The sequence below is a fragment of a genome, unplaced genomic scaffold, assembly GCF_019419815.1.
Source record: "Pyrus x bretschneideri cultivar Hongxiangsu unplaced genomic scaffold, Pyrus_bretschneideri_v1 Contig13, whole genome shotgun sequence".
Classification (NCBI taxonomy): domain Eukaryota; kingdom Viridiplantae; phylum Streptophyta; class Magnoliopsida; order Rosales; family Rosaceae; genus Pyrus; species Pyrus x bretschneideri.
In genome coordinates this window covers 6,602,351-6,619,468 of record NW_025999424.1, presented here as the reverse complement: position 1 = coordinate 6,619,468, position 17,118 = coordinate 6,602,351, and the positions used below count along the sequence as shown (strand labels likewise).

At 41.4% G+C, this 17,118-nt stretch overlaps 1 protein-coding gene across 1 annotated transcript; it reads left to right on the top strand.

Annotated features, from left to right (window-relative positions):
* Positions 1 to 11,434: 11,434 nt before the first annotated feature.
* LOC103944545 (aquaporin SIP1-1-like) lies at positions 11,435 to 12,371 on the top strand. The gene has a single exon (XM_009355015.3). It carries the CDS (start codon positions 11,488 to 11,490, stop codon positions 12,208 to 12,210), a length of 723 nt encoding a protein of 240 aa, XP_009353290.2. The 5' UTR covers positions 11,435 to 11,487; the 3' UTR covers positions 12,211 to 12,371.
* Positions 12,372 to 17,118: the final 4,747 nt, after the last annotated feature.

The window sequence follows — 17,118 nt, the reverse complement described above, 5'->3', positions numbered from 1 at the left end:
AGCCCCAACGGCCCTTGAAGAAAGCGTTCATCATTCATCATCCGTTCATCCTAAGCTCAAGCCCCAACGGCCCTTTGGATCAACAACCTCAACAAATCCACACATCCAATCGTTCTTCAAGATTAAGCCCAAAAGCCCTTGAAGATCCACTTATCCATCAACCTTCAAGATCAAGCCCAAAAGCCCTTGAAGAAATCCACCCAACCATTATTCAAGATCAAGCCCCAACGGCCCTTGAAGAAAGCGTTCATCATTCATCATCCGTTCATCCTAAGCTCAAGCCCCAACGGCCCTTTGGATCAACAACCTCAACAAATCCACACATCCAATCGTTCTTCAAGATTAAGCCCAAAAGCCCTTGAAGATCCGCTCATCCATCAACCTTCAAGATCAAGCCCAAAAGCCCTTGAAGAAATCCACCCAACCATTATTCAAGATCAAGCCCCAACGGCCCTTGAAGAAAGCGTTCATCATTCATCATCCGTTCATCCTAAGCTCAAGCCCCAACGGCCCTTTGGATCAACAACCTCAACAAATCCACACATCCAATCGTTCTTCAAGATTAAGCCCAAAAGCCCTTGAAGATCCGCTCATCCATCAACCTTCAAGATCAAGCCCAAAAGCCCTTAAAGAAATCCACACAACCATTATTCAAGATCAAGCCTCGACGGCCCTTGAAGAAAGTGTTCATCCGTTCATCAACTGTTCATCCTTAGATCAAGCCCCGACGGCCCTTTGGATCAATAACTCATCCACAAACCTACACCCTACGAAGATAGAATCAGAGGACCAAATTTGAGAGAGATCGTAACCCCAAAATCATTAAACACAAAATATTATTTTGTACACGTTATTCTTGTTTCTTGTTTCAAGGAAACTTTCGTGTTCACAAATTTGGCACGCTCGGTGGGACAATCTCTACCTCTCATCTCTGTCTCCGTTAAAGATATTCAAGCACACTCCATGGCTTCAAACAAAGAACAAGTCATGACCATCGGCACTACCTCCATTGAAAAACAGCTGGTTCAGATGAAGGAAACAATTGCAAGGCTGATAAAGACTGCAGATGAGAAAAACTTGCAAACTGCTAGACTCATCAACCGTCTGGAGGCGCAACATGGTGTCATAGTGAAACCAAGCTCTCTTCCAACTAAGAGGACCGAAGAAGGCTTCAACCCAAATGCCTACGAACTCATGTCAAAGGCTAGGCATGACTTTGCTTCCTCTTCAAATCTTAGAAAGAAGGTTTCAAATACCGTCAACGACAAAGATCGTGACCTCACCAAAACTCAAAAGAAGTTGAAGGAGCATGGTTACGGAGTTGACAACAACAAAGCTGGACTTGGCTTCACACCAAATGTACCTGTGATGATTTCAAACAAAGCGAAAAACACTAGCGCTCAATAGGTCAGCGTGAACATTGAACAAGACCAAGAAGAGCCTAAAACCGCCCCTCGGACGTCGGTCTTCGATAGGATGAGCCATTCAAGCTCCAGAATTTCAGTGCTTAATCGCATTGGTAGTCAAGACCGAACCTCTGTCTTCAAGAGGCTTAACGCGCCAACATCCCAAAGCTCTGTTTTTGAAAGGTTGTTAAAGCCTAAGAAACAAAGCAACACAACTATCTCTCCTCTGCGATGATCAGCTTCGGAAAGATTTGAAGATAATGAGAAGCCTTTTGGAAAGAGGAAGACAACACCAAAGGAAGAAAAGTTCGATGGGTTAGCAGAAAAAGGCGACGTTCGAAGCTTGATTCCTTCAAGGATGAAGCGCCAAGCAATCCTAGAGGTCGACACAAAAGGACCACTGAAGGTAAGGAGGCGCATCATCGTCCACACTGGCAAATCTTCATGCCAACAAACCCAAGAGGACGACACTGAAGATGAAATCCCTAAGAAAGATGTCACTTCTGGCTCTTTCGACTCAAAGTCTTCACCTCGACTGTTGGGGGCATGCTCCAAGTCAAGTGAAATTGAAGGATGGACTCATGTCACTCCGAAGAAACTGCACGAGAAACATATGTCTTCTCCACAAGTGCACCAATCAGAAAGGAGGGAAAGCAGCTTTCGCCAACCTCCAAAGCAATGTGAAAATGTTGAAGATAAGAAAATTTCAACACAAAGATCGTTCATGCGGGATCTTTTCTTCCTCGAAGTCTTATTCAATTCCTCGATCAAGGCTCCTTGCTATGAAGATTGTGAGGAATGCCTTTCGAAGATCGCTTCGAAGAAATTGGACAAGCAGCAACCATCTTGTCCACAAGTTTATCAGTCGAAAATGGGGCAAAACAGCTTTTGTCAACCTCCAGAACAATGTGAAAGTGTTGGAGATAATGAAATTTCGACACAAAGATCGTCCATCCCCATCACAATGTGCGACCTCTTCCCAGAAGACTTCTTCAATTACTCGGTCAAGGCTCATTCCTATGAAGATTGCGAGGAACGCCTCTTCCAGATCGCTTGACAAATCCACAACTACAACCAAAGCTCCTCGTTCGCACGAGCCTAAAAGGTGACAACCAAAAGCTCATTGCCTGCACGAGCTGAAACTGCAAACGGCACCAAAGCTCCTCGTTCGCATGAGCATAAAAGGCGACAACCAAAGCTCCTCGTTCGCACGAGCCTAAAAGGCGACAACCAAAGCTCCTCGTTCGCATGAGCATAAAAGGCGACAACCAAAGCTCCTCGTTCGCACGAGCCTAAAAGGCGACAACCAAAGCTCCTCGTTCGCACGAGCCTAAAAGGTGACAACCAAGCTCCTTGTTCGCACGAGCCTAAAAGGCGACAACCAAAGCTCCTCGTTCGCACGAGCCTAAAAGGTGACAACCAAACGCTCATTGCCTGCACGAGCTGAAACTGCAAACAGCAACCAAACGCTCCTTGCCTGCACGAACTGAAACTGCAAACGGTACCAAACGCTCCTTGCCTGCACGAGCTGAAACTGCAAACGGCACCAAACGCTCCTTGCCTGCACGAGCTGAAACTGCAAACGGCACCAAACGCTCATTGCCTGCACGAGCTGAAACTGGAAACAGCACCAAACGCTCCTTGCTGATCATCCAATCCCGGCTGATTGGAAAATCTCAGACGACTTGCCTGACGAGGAGGTGTTCTACATCGACATCTTCCCAACATGGACGATGTTCTTCGACGAATCCACACGAGCAGACGGAGCGGGGGCATGAGTAGTATTCATGTCGCCACAAAGGCAAATACTACCTTACTCCTTCCAACTGAATGAGCTATGCTCCAACAATGTTGCTGAGTACCAAGCATTGATCATCGGGCTCCAAATGGCGATCAACATGGAAATCACAGCTCTTGAGGTATATGGCGATTCCAAGCTCATAATCAATCAACTCTTAACTGAATATGAGGTGAGGAAAGATGATCTCGTCCCATACTTCCGGCTGGCGACCCAACTGCTACAAAAGTTCGAAGCTGTGACACTGGAACATGTGCCAAGAAAGGAAAATCAAATGGCAGACGCTCTCGCCAATCTAGCCTCGAGTATGACACTAGGAAAAGATGAAGTTGCAGACGTGCCAGTTTTCCAAAGATGGGTGATTCCGCTCGTTAATGAAATGTCACTAGATGATACAAATGTCATCTCAGTACTTCCAGTCGATGCTGAAGAGTGGAGACAGTCGCTGATCGACTACTTAGAGCACGGAAAGCTTCCAGATGATCTCAGACACCGTTCCGAAATACGTCGACGAGCACCTCACTTCCTTTACTACAAAGGAACACTCTATCAACGCTCTTTTGAAGGAGTGTTCCTGAGATGCCTAGGTGAGGAAGAAGTTAATCTAGCCATGGAAGAAGCACATTCAGGTGTGTGTGGGGCACATCAGTCTGGACCAAAGCTACATTTCCAGCTTAAAAGAATGGGTTACTACTGGCCGAGCATGGTGAAGGACTGCCTGGAACACGCCAAAAGGTGCCAAGCCTGCCAATTCCACGCCAACTTCATACATCAACCGCCTGAACCATTACACCCTACAGTTGCTTCATGGCCGTTCGACGCATGGGGATTGGACGTTGTAGGACCAATTACGCCAAAGTCATCTGCAGGGGAAGCTTACATCCTAGCTGCAACAAATTACTTCTCCAAGTGGGCTGAAGCCATCCCTTTAAGGGAAGTAAAAAAGGAAACTGTTGTTCGTTTCATCAAGGAGCATATCATCCACCGATATGGGGTGCCTTGCTACATTATCACTAACAACGGAAAGCAGTTCTCCAACCGACTCGTGGACGAGCTTTGCGACAAATACAAGTTCAAGCAGCATAAGTCTTCCATGTATCACGCTCCTGGCCCGCAAGAGCATATACTGTGTACGGCAAAATCATCATCAAAACCATCACTCATTTGAACTACGTCATGACTTGATCCCTCCTCAACCAAGGGTACGTAGGCAATTTGAAACTTCAAAACTTCAAGTACAGTCACATCATCAAAATAAAAAAAATAAAAAAAAAGGGAAATAACACATCTTGGTGATGTATAAGTTTTATCTGTATTTAGCACAATACACTGATAAAATAAAGCATGTTCATTGATCTCCGAGAAATTACAAGTGCGTACAAAAAAAAAAAAAAAAAGATGAAGCTTTCACAAAGGTTGTTCACGTGAAGACCCACTACGTGGCAAAACTCTAGAAGCGGAAGGCATCGGAGCAGAAGGCATCGGAGCGGGAGGCATTGAAGATAGAGCATTCGAGGCCTCAATACTGGGTGGAACGCTAGATGACCCAGGAAAAAGGTGCCTCTGGAGATAAGTCGCAAGCCTTTGACGGTCACTTTGAATTCGACCTTCAGATTCTTGTAGCTCATCAAGCTTCCTCTTCATGCCCGTCGAATAGTTATTTGCAAGCACATGCAAACTTCTATTCTCATACTTAAGCTGTTTGATCTCTTGCTTAAGATTTTCCACTTCTGCCATCAATGATTCCACTTGACGGGATCGAGCAAGCAGGCGTTGGCCCATGTTGGACATAGAGCCCGCACACTGAACACTGAGAGCGAGGGACTCTTGAACGGCCAACTCATCGGACCGTCCTGAAAGCAGCCTACTATCTTTGGGAGTAAGGAGGTTCCTAGCTACTATCGTAGCTGTTGTTGCATCCGTCATCACGGAGTCTTCACCTGTAAGAGGGCCATTAGAAGATAAAAAAGACGGGCACCATACCTTACCCTGACGTGGCGCACTGCTGAGACTCAAATCTAAGCAAATGTTAAATGGGTTGGCCATTTTTCAAAGGGTGTTAAAAGAGAAGGGTCGGATAGAGAAAAATCTCAAGGGGCTGTTAAAACAAAATACACCGGAGATGATTTTCAGGAATGAGCAACCTTCAAGATGTGCATGTTGGAGGTAATCGATACCTCTATAAAGAGGAGAGGCGACACGACCACCGATTCAAAAATGGAAGAGACACCACTCTTCAAAATCTCAAAAGCCAGATAAAAGGCGTAAATTAGGCGACGCTTTCTCGGCTTTTCAGAAAACGCGTTCAACTTTGTCAAAACATCTCTGACAAAGCCGCATCCGCACTACTGTTTGCCATTCAGAAATCGAAGAGACGCTTGCTCAAAAATCGAAGAAGCGTTTGTTCAGAAATCAAAGAGGTAACACCCTCTAAACCTCAAAAGCTGGGCCGCTTATTCAAGGATCGAAGAGTCATCACTCTCTGAATTTCAAAAGCTGGGCTCTTCCAGATTTGTCATCACCCTTCATATGCAACCCCAGCTTTGCAGAAATCACGGGCAACTTTGTCAAAGATTTCTGACAAAGTTGAGAACGCGTGAATCTTACTGTTCAATTACCCAACAGTTGTCGACAATGGTAAAGGAACAGTACCACCACTTGCTATTGGGAAATCCCTATATATGTCAACCTTCATCTTTTATGGCAAGGCAGACCTGAAAAAAAAAATGCCCAACTCTTCCTCACCTCTGAGGGCGCATTCCTAGCCCTGCTCTTAAGTACTCATCTTCAACTATTGATGTACCCCCAAAGAAGATATCAGATGCCTGGAATACAGATGAGGCAGGAGGAAACGGTAAATCGAAGCATGTGGAGACAAGCACAACAAATATATGTGCTGATTCATTCGCTGCTTCTTCAAAAGAAAAAGTATCTCATATCATCAAGGGCGAAAGCAAAGGTATCTCATATCATGCTTTTTCCCTATCTTTTCCTTTGCCCTTGTTCTCACCTGCCAAGACAAGGACAGAGAAAGCAATATGTCGGAACCTCCACTCAAACTTGCGCTGCCACCAAGAAGTGATAGTCCATTCAAATGTAAGGTTTGCATTCCACTCCTGTATCAGAAGACAAATACTACAAGAGAAGATGCCAAACCTGCATAAGGAAATACCACTTCTGCAAAGGGAGCAAGTAAGGCAAGTGAAAATGATACATCGAAGCATGTGGAGACAAGCACAACAAATATATGTGCTGATTCATTCGCTGCTTCTTCAAAAGCAAAGGTATCTTATATCATGCTTTCTCCATGTCCTTTCCTTTGTCCTTGTTATTACTCGCATGGCAAAGTGAAAAGAGCAATCAGCCGGCACTTGGAGTCAGTCTTCCGATCTGGAACCGACTACCTGGAATCTATTCCCTGGTTGCTTACCTAGCGTTGCTCTCGAGTAGTCATCTTCAACGGTTGATACACTTCCAGAGAAGGGACCACTTCTGCAAAGGGGAGCAAGTAAAGCAAGTGAAAATGATACATTGAAGCATGTGGAGACAAGCTACAACTGCATATGCTGAGCTATCCTCTAACCCTCTTCAATACGAATTGGAGATATTGAACAAAGAAACAGAAAAAAGGAGTAAGCTCAGACCTTCGGGGGAGACCAAAAGAATCCTGCTACCCAGTTCAAGACTAAGCCTGTGGAAAATCAACGATTGGAGGAAACCAGAAAATCTTCCAGTCGAACTCAAGATCAAGCCTCAATGGCCCTTGAAGAAATTTCCAGCCCAATTCAAGATCAAGCCTCGATGGCCCTTGAAGAAATCACAAGTCTGATTCAAAATCAAGTGTTCTCCACCCTTGAATCAAAATCAACTCCAGATAAAAGGAGTAAGTTCAGACCTTCGGGGGAGACCAAAAGAATCCTCCAGCCCAATTCAATATCAAACCTCGATGGCCCTTGAAGAAATCACAAGCCCGATTCAAAATCAAGTGTTCTCCACCCTTGAATCAAAATCAACTCCAGATAAAAGGAGTAAGTTCAGACCTTCGGGGGAAACCAAAAGAATCCTTCAGCCCAATTCAAGATCAAGCCTCGATGGCCCTTGAAGAAATCACAAGTCCAATTCAAAATCAAGTGTTCACCACCCTTGAATCAAATTCAACTCCAGATAAAAGGAGTAAGTTCACGTCTTCGGGGGAGACCAAAAGAATCCTCCAGCCCAGTTCAAGACTCAGCCTGTGGAAAATCAACGATTGGAGGAAACCAGAAAATCTTCCAGTCGAACTCAAGATCAAGCCTCAATGGCCCTTGAAGAAATTTCCAGCCCAGTTCAAGACTAAGCCTGTGGAAAATCAACGATTGGAGGAAACCAGAAAATCTTCCAGTCGAACTTAAGATCAAGCCTCAATGGCCCTTGAAGAAATTTCCAGCCCAATTCAAGATCAAGCCCCAACGGCCCTTGGGTTGACATCTACATTAAGGGACTTCAAAACGCATCTTCTACACGTGACAAGCACATGTCTACGACGCGCCTTGAAGTGGGGGCATTTGTAGACATCGAAATTTCGGTGAAACAAATGTTCACCAATGCATTAAAGTTTTGACGTGTCAAGGCATACATGGCATACGCCACGTGTTGTACAAATTGTACACATGGCGTGTGACTCAACAAAATAGGAAGAAATACCCTTGAAGGATTAAACAAGTTTTTCTTCTCATTTTTGGGCAATGACAAGGCAAGCACATTTCAATCCATTGAGGATCAAAACAAGTTTTTCTTCTCATGTTGGGCAATGACAAGGCAAGCACACTTCAATCCATTACGGATCAAAGCAAGTTTTTCTCATTTGGGCAATGACAAAGCATACACATTTCAAGTTTAAAATGGTGTTAAGTGGGAAATTAGGCCATAAGTTACACCACTTCAAGTTTAAAATGGTATTAAGTGGGAAATTAGGCCATAAGTTACACCACTTCAAGTTTAAAATGGTGTTAAGTGGGAAATTAGGCCATAAGTTACACCACTTCAAGTTTAAAATGGTATTAAGTGGGAAATTAGGCCATAAGTTACACCACTTCAATTTCAATATTGCATTAAGTGGGAAAATTAGGCAATGGTGCTTGGAAAGGAAAAAAATATTTTTGTGGTGGTGATTCATTCTCAAAGCCTATAAATAGGTTTCTCCATCAAGGTATCAAGCATCAAGGAATTCACAAATACATTTCTCTACTCCAAAATTAGAAGAGGAATTCCCCAAATCCTTGAAGCTTTGAAACTCCAAAGCTTCCAACCATCCAAATTCCCAAGAATTCCGAAGGATCAAGAAAGCTCTCTTCGTTCTTCGTTAAATCCTCTTTCAAGATCAAGCCCCGACGGCCCTTGAAGAAAGTGTTCATCCGTTCATCCTAAGCTCAAGCCCCAACGGCCCTTTGGATCAACAACCTCAACAAATCCACACATCCAATCGTTCTTCAAGATTAAGCCCAAAAGCCCTTGAAGATCCGCTCATCCATCAACCTTCAAGATCAAGCCCAAAAGCCCTTGAAGAAATCCACACAACCATTATTCAAGATCAAGCCCCAACGGCCCTTGAAGAAAGCGTTCATCATTCATCATCCGTTCATCCTAAGCTCAAGCCCCAACGGCCCTTTGGATCAACAACCTCAACAAATCCACACATCCAATCGTTCTTCAAGATTAAGCCCAAAAGCCCTTGAAGATCCACTTATCCATCAACCTTCAAGATCAAGCCCAAAAGCCCTTGAAGAAATCCACCCAACCATTATTCAAGATCAAGCCCCAACGGCCCTTGAAGAAAGCGTTCATCATTCATCATCCGTTCATCCTAAGCTCAAGCCCCAACGGCCCTTTGGATCAACAACCTCAACAAATCCACACATCCAATCGTTCTTCAAGATTAAGCCCAAAAGCCCTTGAAGATCCGCTCATCCATCAACCTTCAAGATCAAGCCCAAAAGCCCTTGAAGAAATCCACCCAACCATTATTCAAGATCAAGCCCCAACGGCCCTTGAAGAAAGCGTTCATCATTCATCATCCGTTCATCCTAAGCTCAAGCCCCAACAGCCCTTTGGATCAACAACCTCAACAAATCCACACATCCAATCGTTCTTCAAGATTAAGCCCAAAAGCCCTTGAAGATCCGCTCATCCATCAACCTTCAAGATCAAGCCCAAAAGCCCTTAAAGAAATCCACACAACCATTATTCAAGATCAAGCCTCGACGGCCCTTGAAGAAAGTGTTCATCCGTTCATCAACTGTTCATCCTTAGATCAAGCCCCGACGGCCCTTTGGATCAATAACTCATCCACAAACCTACACCCTACGAAGATAGAATCAGAGGACCAAATTTGAGAGAGATCGTAACCCCAAAATCATTAAACACAAAATATTATTTTGTACACGTTATTCTTGTTTCTTGTTTCAAGGAAACTTTCGTGTTCACAATACTGTTTTTTTTTTCCAAAAGCACTTTTACAAAAAAGTTTACCAAACACTTTGCTAGTTTTATTTCACAGCCGCTTATTCTCACAGCACAGCCGATTATTCTCACAGCAGCTTTTTTTCAAAGCACAGCAATACCAAACCAAGCCTTAGTAGGGTTGTTCTATGGGACCTTGTTACATGCAGTTTCAGACCTTCTAGAGTAATTCATACGGTGAGGTTATGAGAAATTAGGCCGTCGATTAATTTACGAGTCGTGGCCACTACCGAATTCATGAGATTCATATATTAAGCTTAATGATTGAACTCTCGTTGATTGGATTCAAGTTTTATGGTTCTTTGTGAGAGTTTGCTTCAAATTTATTGAAATCAAAATTTTCAACTCACAGTAAAAAATCAATTTCTTCTCAATCTAATTTCTCAATTTTAATTACGTTTACGACAATGAGCTACGAGTGCGACGCGGATGCCGCATAAACTCTAATCCAGTGTGGAAGAGCTGAGTGTGATGACCTACCAAGATCTTTTACCTACCAAGACACATGTCTCCATACACCAATGGAGCTTAATGGTTGGATTAAAGTAAGCTTCATCAGTGAAGTGTTTTTCTTTTTTTTTTTAAAGAAACAATTCACTGAAACATGGTCATGTATCCTCACAAAATCCAAGCCGTCATCAAAAAATATTTCTTCTTGACCAAAGCATCATCATAATTGGTTTGTTATATATTAATATTTTCAGTTTCTTTTGGGTAAACATATTTTCAATTATTGGTTACGCACTTTCTTCCATCGTTCCAACATAAATAAATAAAAAGAGATGACAAAAGTAAGTGGCTCTTTACTACAGTGTTGGAGATGAGTGTTGCATTTGCATCATGACGTAGGTTTGAACATTATTGGCTCCTTAATATAATATTTAATCTAACAAATCTATTGTTTGATAAAAAAATAAAAATAAAAATGGCAACAAAAAATAAATAAAAAAAGTCCAGAGAAATTTTAAAACTTGGTGGCCAAAAGTATATAGAGTGGTCAGAGATGGATATAGAAGCCCAAGCTGAATGGAATTGTTGCTAGGAAGCCCAAAGACTTTAGGATTCTACTACTCTTTAGGCAAGGGACAACCTTTTTCAACCCATGTTTTGGTTACTTATCAAACTTAAAATGAATACATCAACTCTAAGGATTTGATTTATCCCTTCAGATTGGACAAGCTACAAGACAATTAAGTGACAAATAAATAAAGTGTACAAGGAGAAAAATGTGTGTGAAATTCAAACTTTTCCTTGTGGAACTCGACTTTAATATCATTTTTTCTTGTAAAATTCAAATTTCGCCATTTAATACGAACTTGAAATTTGCTCTACTTTGGTGGGATTCCATTTATTCAACTAAAATAAGGTCAAATTTGCGACCCGGAAAGATTCCATCATATTTTTATAAGGTTGCACAATTTAATCAAAGACTCCCATCCTCTCTGCATACGGACACAATTCTGTCAACGTCCAAACCAAATGGGTCAATTATTTATACATGCTTTCAAAGCCACCTCACTCGTAATTTAAAAAGGTTAGCGTTTTGCTCGTGTATTCCAATATTTTTGGTAGGTAAGCAAGTGGTAGGAGAACGGCTGGTGAACGATGCCCACAAGTGCTTTCTTCCAAGGCTCTACCAATCGAATCAATCTGATAAGTGCTTTTCTAGTTTATTGGACGGCTGAGATTTGCAGTTCACATGTTGTTTTCCCACATTAGTGGGACGCCACCAATATATACAGGTCAGAAAAATCGTAGGAGCAGAGCTGCAAAAGAAAAGATAAGATGGGGGTGATCAAGGCAGCTGCAGGAGATGCAATTTTGACCTCCATGTGGGTGTTCTGTGCACCCAGCATGGGAGTTTTCACATCCATCATAGCCTCGTTTCTTGGCATCCAAGCTAGGTCTTTGCCAGGTCTTTTCATCACCACAATAATTTCCACAGTTCTGATTTTAACAATCAGCTTGATAGGCAAGCTCTTGGGTGGTGCCAGCTTCAACCCCTCCACCACCGCCAGTTTCTACGCTGCCGGCCTCAACCCGGGAACTTCTCTCCTCTCCATGGCAGTTCGGTTCCCGGCTCAAGCGGCCGGCAGCGTGGGTGGCGCCAAGGCAATTTTACAAGTGATGCCAAATAAGTACAAGCACATGCTTAGAGGGCCTTCTTTGAAAGTGGATTTGTATACTGGTATTATAGCTGAGGGGGTGATGACTTGTGTTCTTTGCTTTGCTTTGCTTGTGATTATGCTGAGAGGGCCTAGAAATCCAATTGTGAAGATATGGATGCTTTCAATCGCGACGATTGGATTGGTGGTTGCCGGAAATGGGTACACAGGACCTTCCATGAACCCTGCCAATGCTTTTGGGTGGGCGTATGTAAATAATTGGCACAACAGTTGGGAGCTTTTCTTGGTTTATTGGATTGGCCCCTTTGTTGGAGCAACTGTAGCTGCTTTCGTTTTTAGGGTTTTGTTCCCCCCACCAGTACCAAAGGAAAAGAAAGCTTGAAAAAGAAAAGAACATTAGGTTAATGCATATATTAGATTCAATAGTTATGGTGTTTGTGATTCTCTTCTCTTTCTCTTACGAATGAAATGATTTACAATTGTGAATTTTAGGATTCATTTTGTAGATTTAATGATTATGAAGCCCTTCGGTGTTGATACTGATTTCGTTGCTCATTTCTTAGCGATTTGCATTCCAAACTGAATATTTTACAATTCAACACAAGCAAAATATTAAACCAATTTGCTTTGGTTTTGAAGCAAATAAATAAACTGTATTGTAACCCAACTAAAGGGCTTGCATCACATGCAAGGGCCTTGTCTTGGGTTTGGTCTGACGCAGCCTGTGTCATTTCTCTTTGCATTTTCTTTTGGCTGGCTATTGCAAAATCTAACTATATCGTTAGAAACTAGAGCTCAAAGACTAATAGAAATTATAGAGACAAAAAATTTGATTCGTGACATTAATAAATAGGCAATTGGTTAAAATGATTAAAAGATCTCGTGTGTGTGGTTATATATATCAATGAATTTCACCTTTGTGTTTAGAGGAGTTGTAAACAGAAGGCATGAGGAAAGAGACATTCCCTTTTCCTTTCTCCTCTCCTTTCTTTCCTAAGATTTCTATACATATGTATGCATCTTTCCTAAGATATATATATATATATATACACACATACATATATATATGTATATATGCAACTTGTTTAGAAAGGCACAAGATGCACAACTTACAAAGTGATCATCTCTCACTTAAAAGATTGGAACACAGAGTTATCCACATTTAACCATCAAATCAAAGAGAAATTCTTTAAGAATGGAAGCACAAAATTATGCTTGATCAACTTGAATTTCCCCCCAGATTCCTTCAGGATGAAGTGATCCGGCATCCTTTTGCTTTGCATCCTCTTGCGTCTTTTAGGGTCGCTTTTTTGGCATATTAAACCAACCTACAACATCATAAACGTTTCTGATAAATTCTCTACAGACGTAAAGAATTGATTCATGGCATTGACAAATCTAAAAGGATTTGTGTACAAATACAAATGCTGCAGCATGATTCCCATCTATCTCATTGCAGGTTTTTGAGTTAATATTTGAACATTGGGCTACAAGTGTGAGAAAGCCTAGAGATGGCAATTAGAAGAAGATTTGCCCGAAGCCCAGCCCCAGGTCGAAAGACAAATTGGCGCCTCCCCATTAATGCATAGACTATGTGCCTATGATATAAATGACAAGTGATGGAGACTAACTCACAATCAGCCAAAAAACAATTTTCAGTGGCAATACAAGTAAAAAGTTGATGACTCACTATGCTTTAGATGCTTTCGGGCAAGAACAAAGTCACAGCAGTCGGGCTAATTGGCCTATAAAAGGAGGAAGAGGCCCTAGAGACAAGGACACTCAACTAATCAAATAAACAAACATACAAACTCTGCTCTTAAGCCAGATTTGCACCCAAAAGCTGAAATCAACCCACATTCAGTCATTTTAGCGACAAGCTATCTTTCTCTCTAGTTTAAAGCTCTGTTATCTCCCTTAGTGGCGAAATATTGATTCTCTTGTGTAAACCTATTTACCATCCATCCCTTTTTAGCATACAAACCCCTGTAATCACAAAGAGAAGGGACTGCAACAAGTTCAACCTTAACATATAAGGTGAAATCTTGCCCGAAGCTCTTTGTTTGTTCTCTAAATTTGTAGATATATTACGTAATGCATTCCCCAGTATGTATTCAAGTCATGTCCACCTGTTGTCCTACTTTAAGAGTCTCATTTGCATCTGGATCTGATTAGTTTAATGGATAGGCTATCATTAAAATCAATCAAGAACCAAGCAAGCGGCTAAATGTCTTAAAGGAGATCCGAACTCCCTGCTACATCTGCTATACTGAGATAGCAGTGGCATACCTAGCACTCAATTAGTTTTGATTGCGAGCCTCAAGGCCTACACCTAAGGCCCAAGGAGATCCGAACTCCCTGCTACATCTGCTATACTGAGATAGCAGTGGCATACCTAGCACTCAATTAGTTTTGATTGCGAGCCTCAAGGCCAACACCTAAGGCCCCACAAAGGCACCTTTCAGAACTAACTCTATCCTCTTCTTGCAGCACATCAGCAAGCACGAGTTTGACTACACATCCAAGGTGCCAATGCCTTGGGGAGCTGTGCTGAGTTCCAAGGAGCCATCTCCGGAGAAATCTTCGCTCGAACAGCAATGCATTAATGCAAAGGAGTTACCATGGAAAAGGAAAACGAAACCCAAGTTGGATGGAGAGTTTTATTCTTGTTCTATATATTTGAATGACTAAATAATCTCCGATTTGAAATGAGTATTGTTGATATTTATATACTTTAAGAAGAAGATTCAGGATATTTAGAACTTGAAAGGAAAGCCATCTAGCTCGCTTTATTAAACAATGGAAATTAGGAAATCCAAAATCAGCAAACTAAAGCATAAAATCAAACAGATTATTGTTGCTCACAAAATCAAATAAAATTGGAAATATACAAACTGCCACCAATGTTTTTCAAAGTTGAGGAAAAATAATAGGGGTAGACTGTGTGATCAAGTGCACTATTACACATGAACAGAAAATACTTGAAGTTGCCAAGGGGAACTCGTCAGCAGAACAAAATAGAAACTCCCTAGAGAGAGAGAGAGAGAGAGAGAGAGAGAGATCCTAGTGTTCCATACCAGAAGATCCATGTGGAATTGATCATGACCGTGATGATGATTGACGGTCATGATCATAGGGGGGGTCAACAAAAAGAGGACAATGTAAACTGCCATTCTTGCTTTGCATGTTCCATGTGATGGTCAGGTCACCATCTGGCTTGAACTTGGCCAACTTGATTTGATCATGAGTGTGTACCATCTGCCCTTCATCCAAGTCAACATGTGATTCTTCCAAAGCCTATTTTATTTATCAAAATAGAACATCAAATAATTAATTAATAGATAGCAAAAATCCAAAATTATAAAGTGCTTAAATCATGTTCATTTTATTCCAACGATATTCTATTTATCTGATCTAAACTATGGACTTATTAATTTGAATTTAGATGCAAACGAATGAGTGAAGAGCTAACCCAACCATGGTGCAGATGGGCACTCTAACCTGGGAAAATTCTCATTGAAATGGGGGAGCTTTGACTCTTGTTTAACTTCGACGTCTCCTATTTTTAGTCCACACTCCTTGCCCATATTTACTTCCTCCGGCCACCTCCTCCCTTCCCTTTCATCCTGACAGAACAATAGTAGTGGCATAATAATATTGCCTGACTTGACCATTACAGTCGACAGAAATTCTTGAGGAAAATGCAAAGTAACTGCAGCCACATCCATGGCTTGAACTTGAAGGCATTTCCAATAAATTGGTGCAGTATGTCTTGGCTGCCCAGGATTGCTATTTGCTGGTTCCATTTCAACAGTAAGATGCCAATTACATCCAAGCCTTGAAATGAAGCCACATTCAAGTCCTCATCAACAAGAACACTGCTACCAGAAATCGGGTTTAAGATATCAAACGGGGCAACCATTTTGTGCAAATTCAATCACCCCGTGACATCCTCGGCTCCCCTGAACAAATTACATATGCATATTTGTAATCACATGACAAATTTCCACAAGCCCATTGGAACAATGTATGTTGGAGACTATATAATGAATGGCAAAAAGGAAGAAATATATAGTATTACATTTTAAAACCAGAATTAGACTATAATGTAATAATATGAAGGATTATTTTAGAAGCCTTGAAAGATCACTGGCCTCTAATTATAATATATAATAAAAACATTATTAAGAGAACACTTTTTTTCTCATAAAAAAGTAGCACTCCGAATACGAGATCAAATAAAGCACACAAGAAAACAACAAGAACCCAGATAGATTGTGCATAACGGACAAAAAGCAACAAGGAGATTTGATCTGGCACGAATATATACATATATACATACATGCATATGCGCGTGCGTGCGCACACACACATACCAGAGGTGGATCCACTCTTGGACCACTAGACGTCCAAAGAAGCGTCTATGAAAATCTATAAGGACCACCCAAGGGATTGAACATGTGATGGAAGAGAGAAGACCACCATGGCTTTGCTATTTTTGAATCTTGGTTACAACAAAGAAGAAAGACTTTTTCTCTTCATTTCCAACCTACCAACTCTCACTTTTTTTATTTTTTTTATTTTTTAAATTGTTGTCTATGCCACCCTAGCATTTCAATTAACAAATGGATGATGTATTACTTAATCAATATTTTTATACCATATGTTTGACACCGTTATTTTTTTTTAATTCCTATAAATTCATACGACCTCTAAAATGTATTTCATAATGTATTATGAACTTGTAGTCGCTTGCACTTTCATCATCAAATTAAATTACTAAAGCAAAAATTCTATTTTTTTGTATGTTCTAATGTTGAATAATAAACCTCAAATTCTCAATACAAGTATAGTTTTTTTTGTAAGTGTAAATATGCATTTACTTGTGTATATGATGTATAGTAAGTTTATTTAAATCTGCCTAGTCAACCTAGTATGTTGCCTAGACCCCGTCTAGGTGCATAGGCGTCCCAGTCCGCTGCCGGACTAGCGCCTAATGTCCCTTGGTTAGGACTACCCAAAGTTAGAATCCTGGATCCACCACTGCACACACATATATATGTAGAGAGAGAGAGAGGAAGAAAACGTACCATGGAGCTCAAGGAAAGAGGTTGAAGAAGAATGAGAGGTAGTTATAAGCAGGAGCAGTTTGAGATCGAGAAGCTTTCAGCAAAGGCCATGATACATATCACAATGTTCTGAAATCCCTCAATCGCATGCACCGCATGCATACACCAACTCTTTTTTTTTTTTGTGACATCTAATCTGACCATGAACAAGGTTTAAATAA

What these genes read in the sequence shown, in the direction of transcription:
- LOC103944545 (XM_009355015.3), top strand. Translation starts at nt 11,488, where the DNA reads ATGGGGGTGATCAAGGCAGCTGCAGGAGATGCAATTTTGACCTCCATG.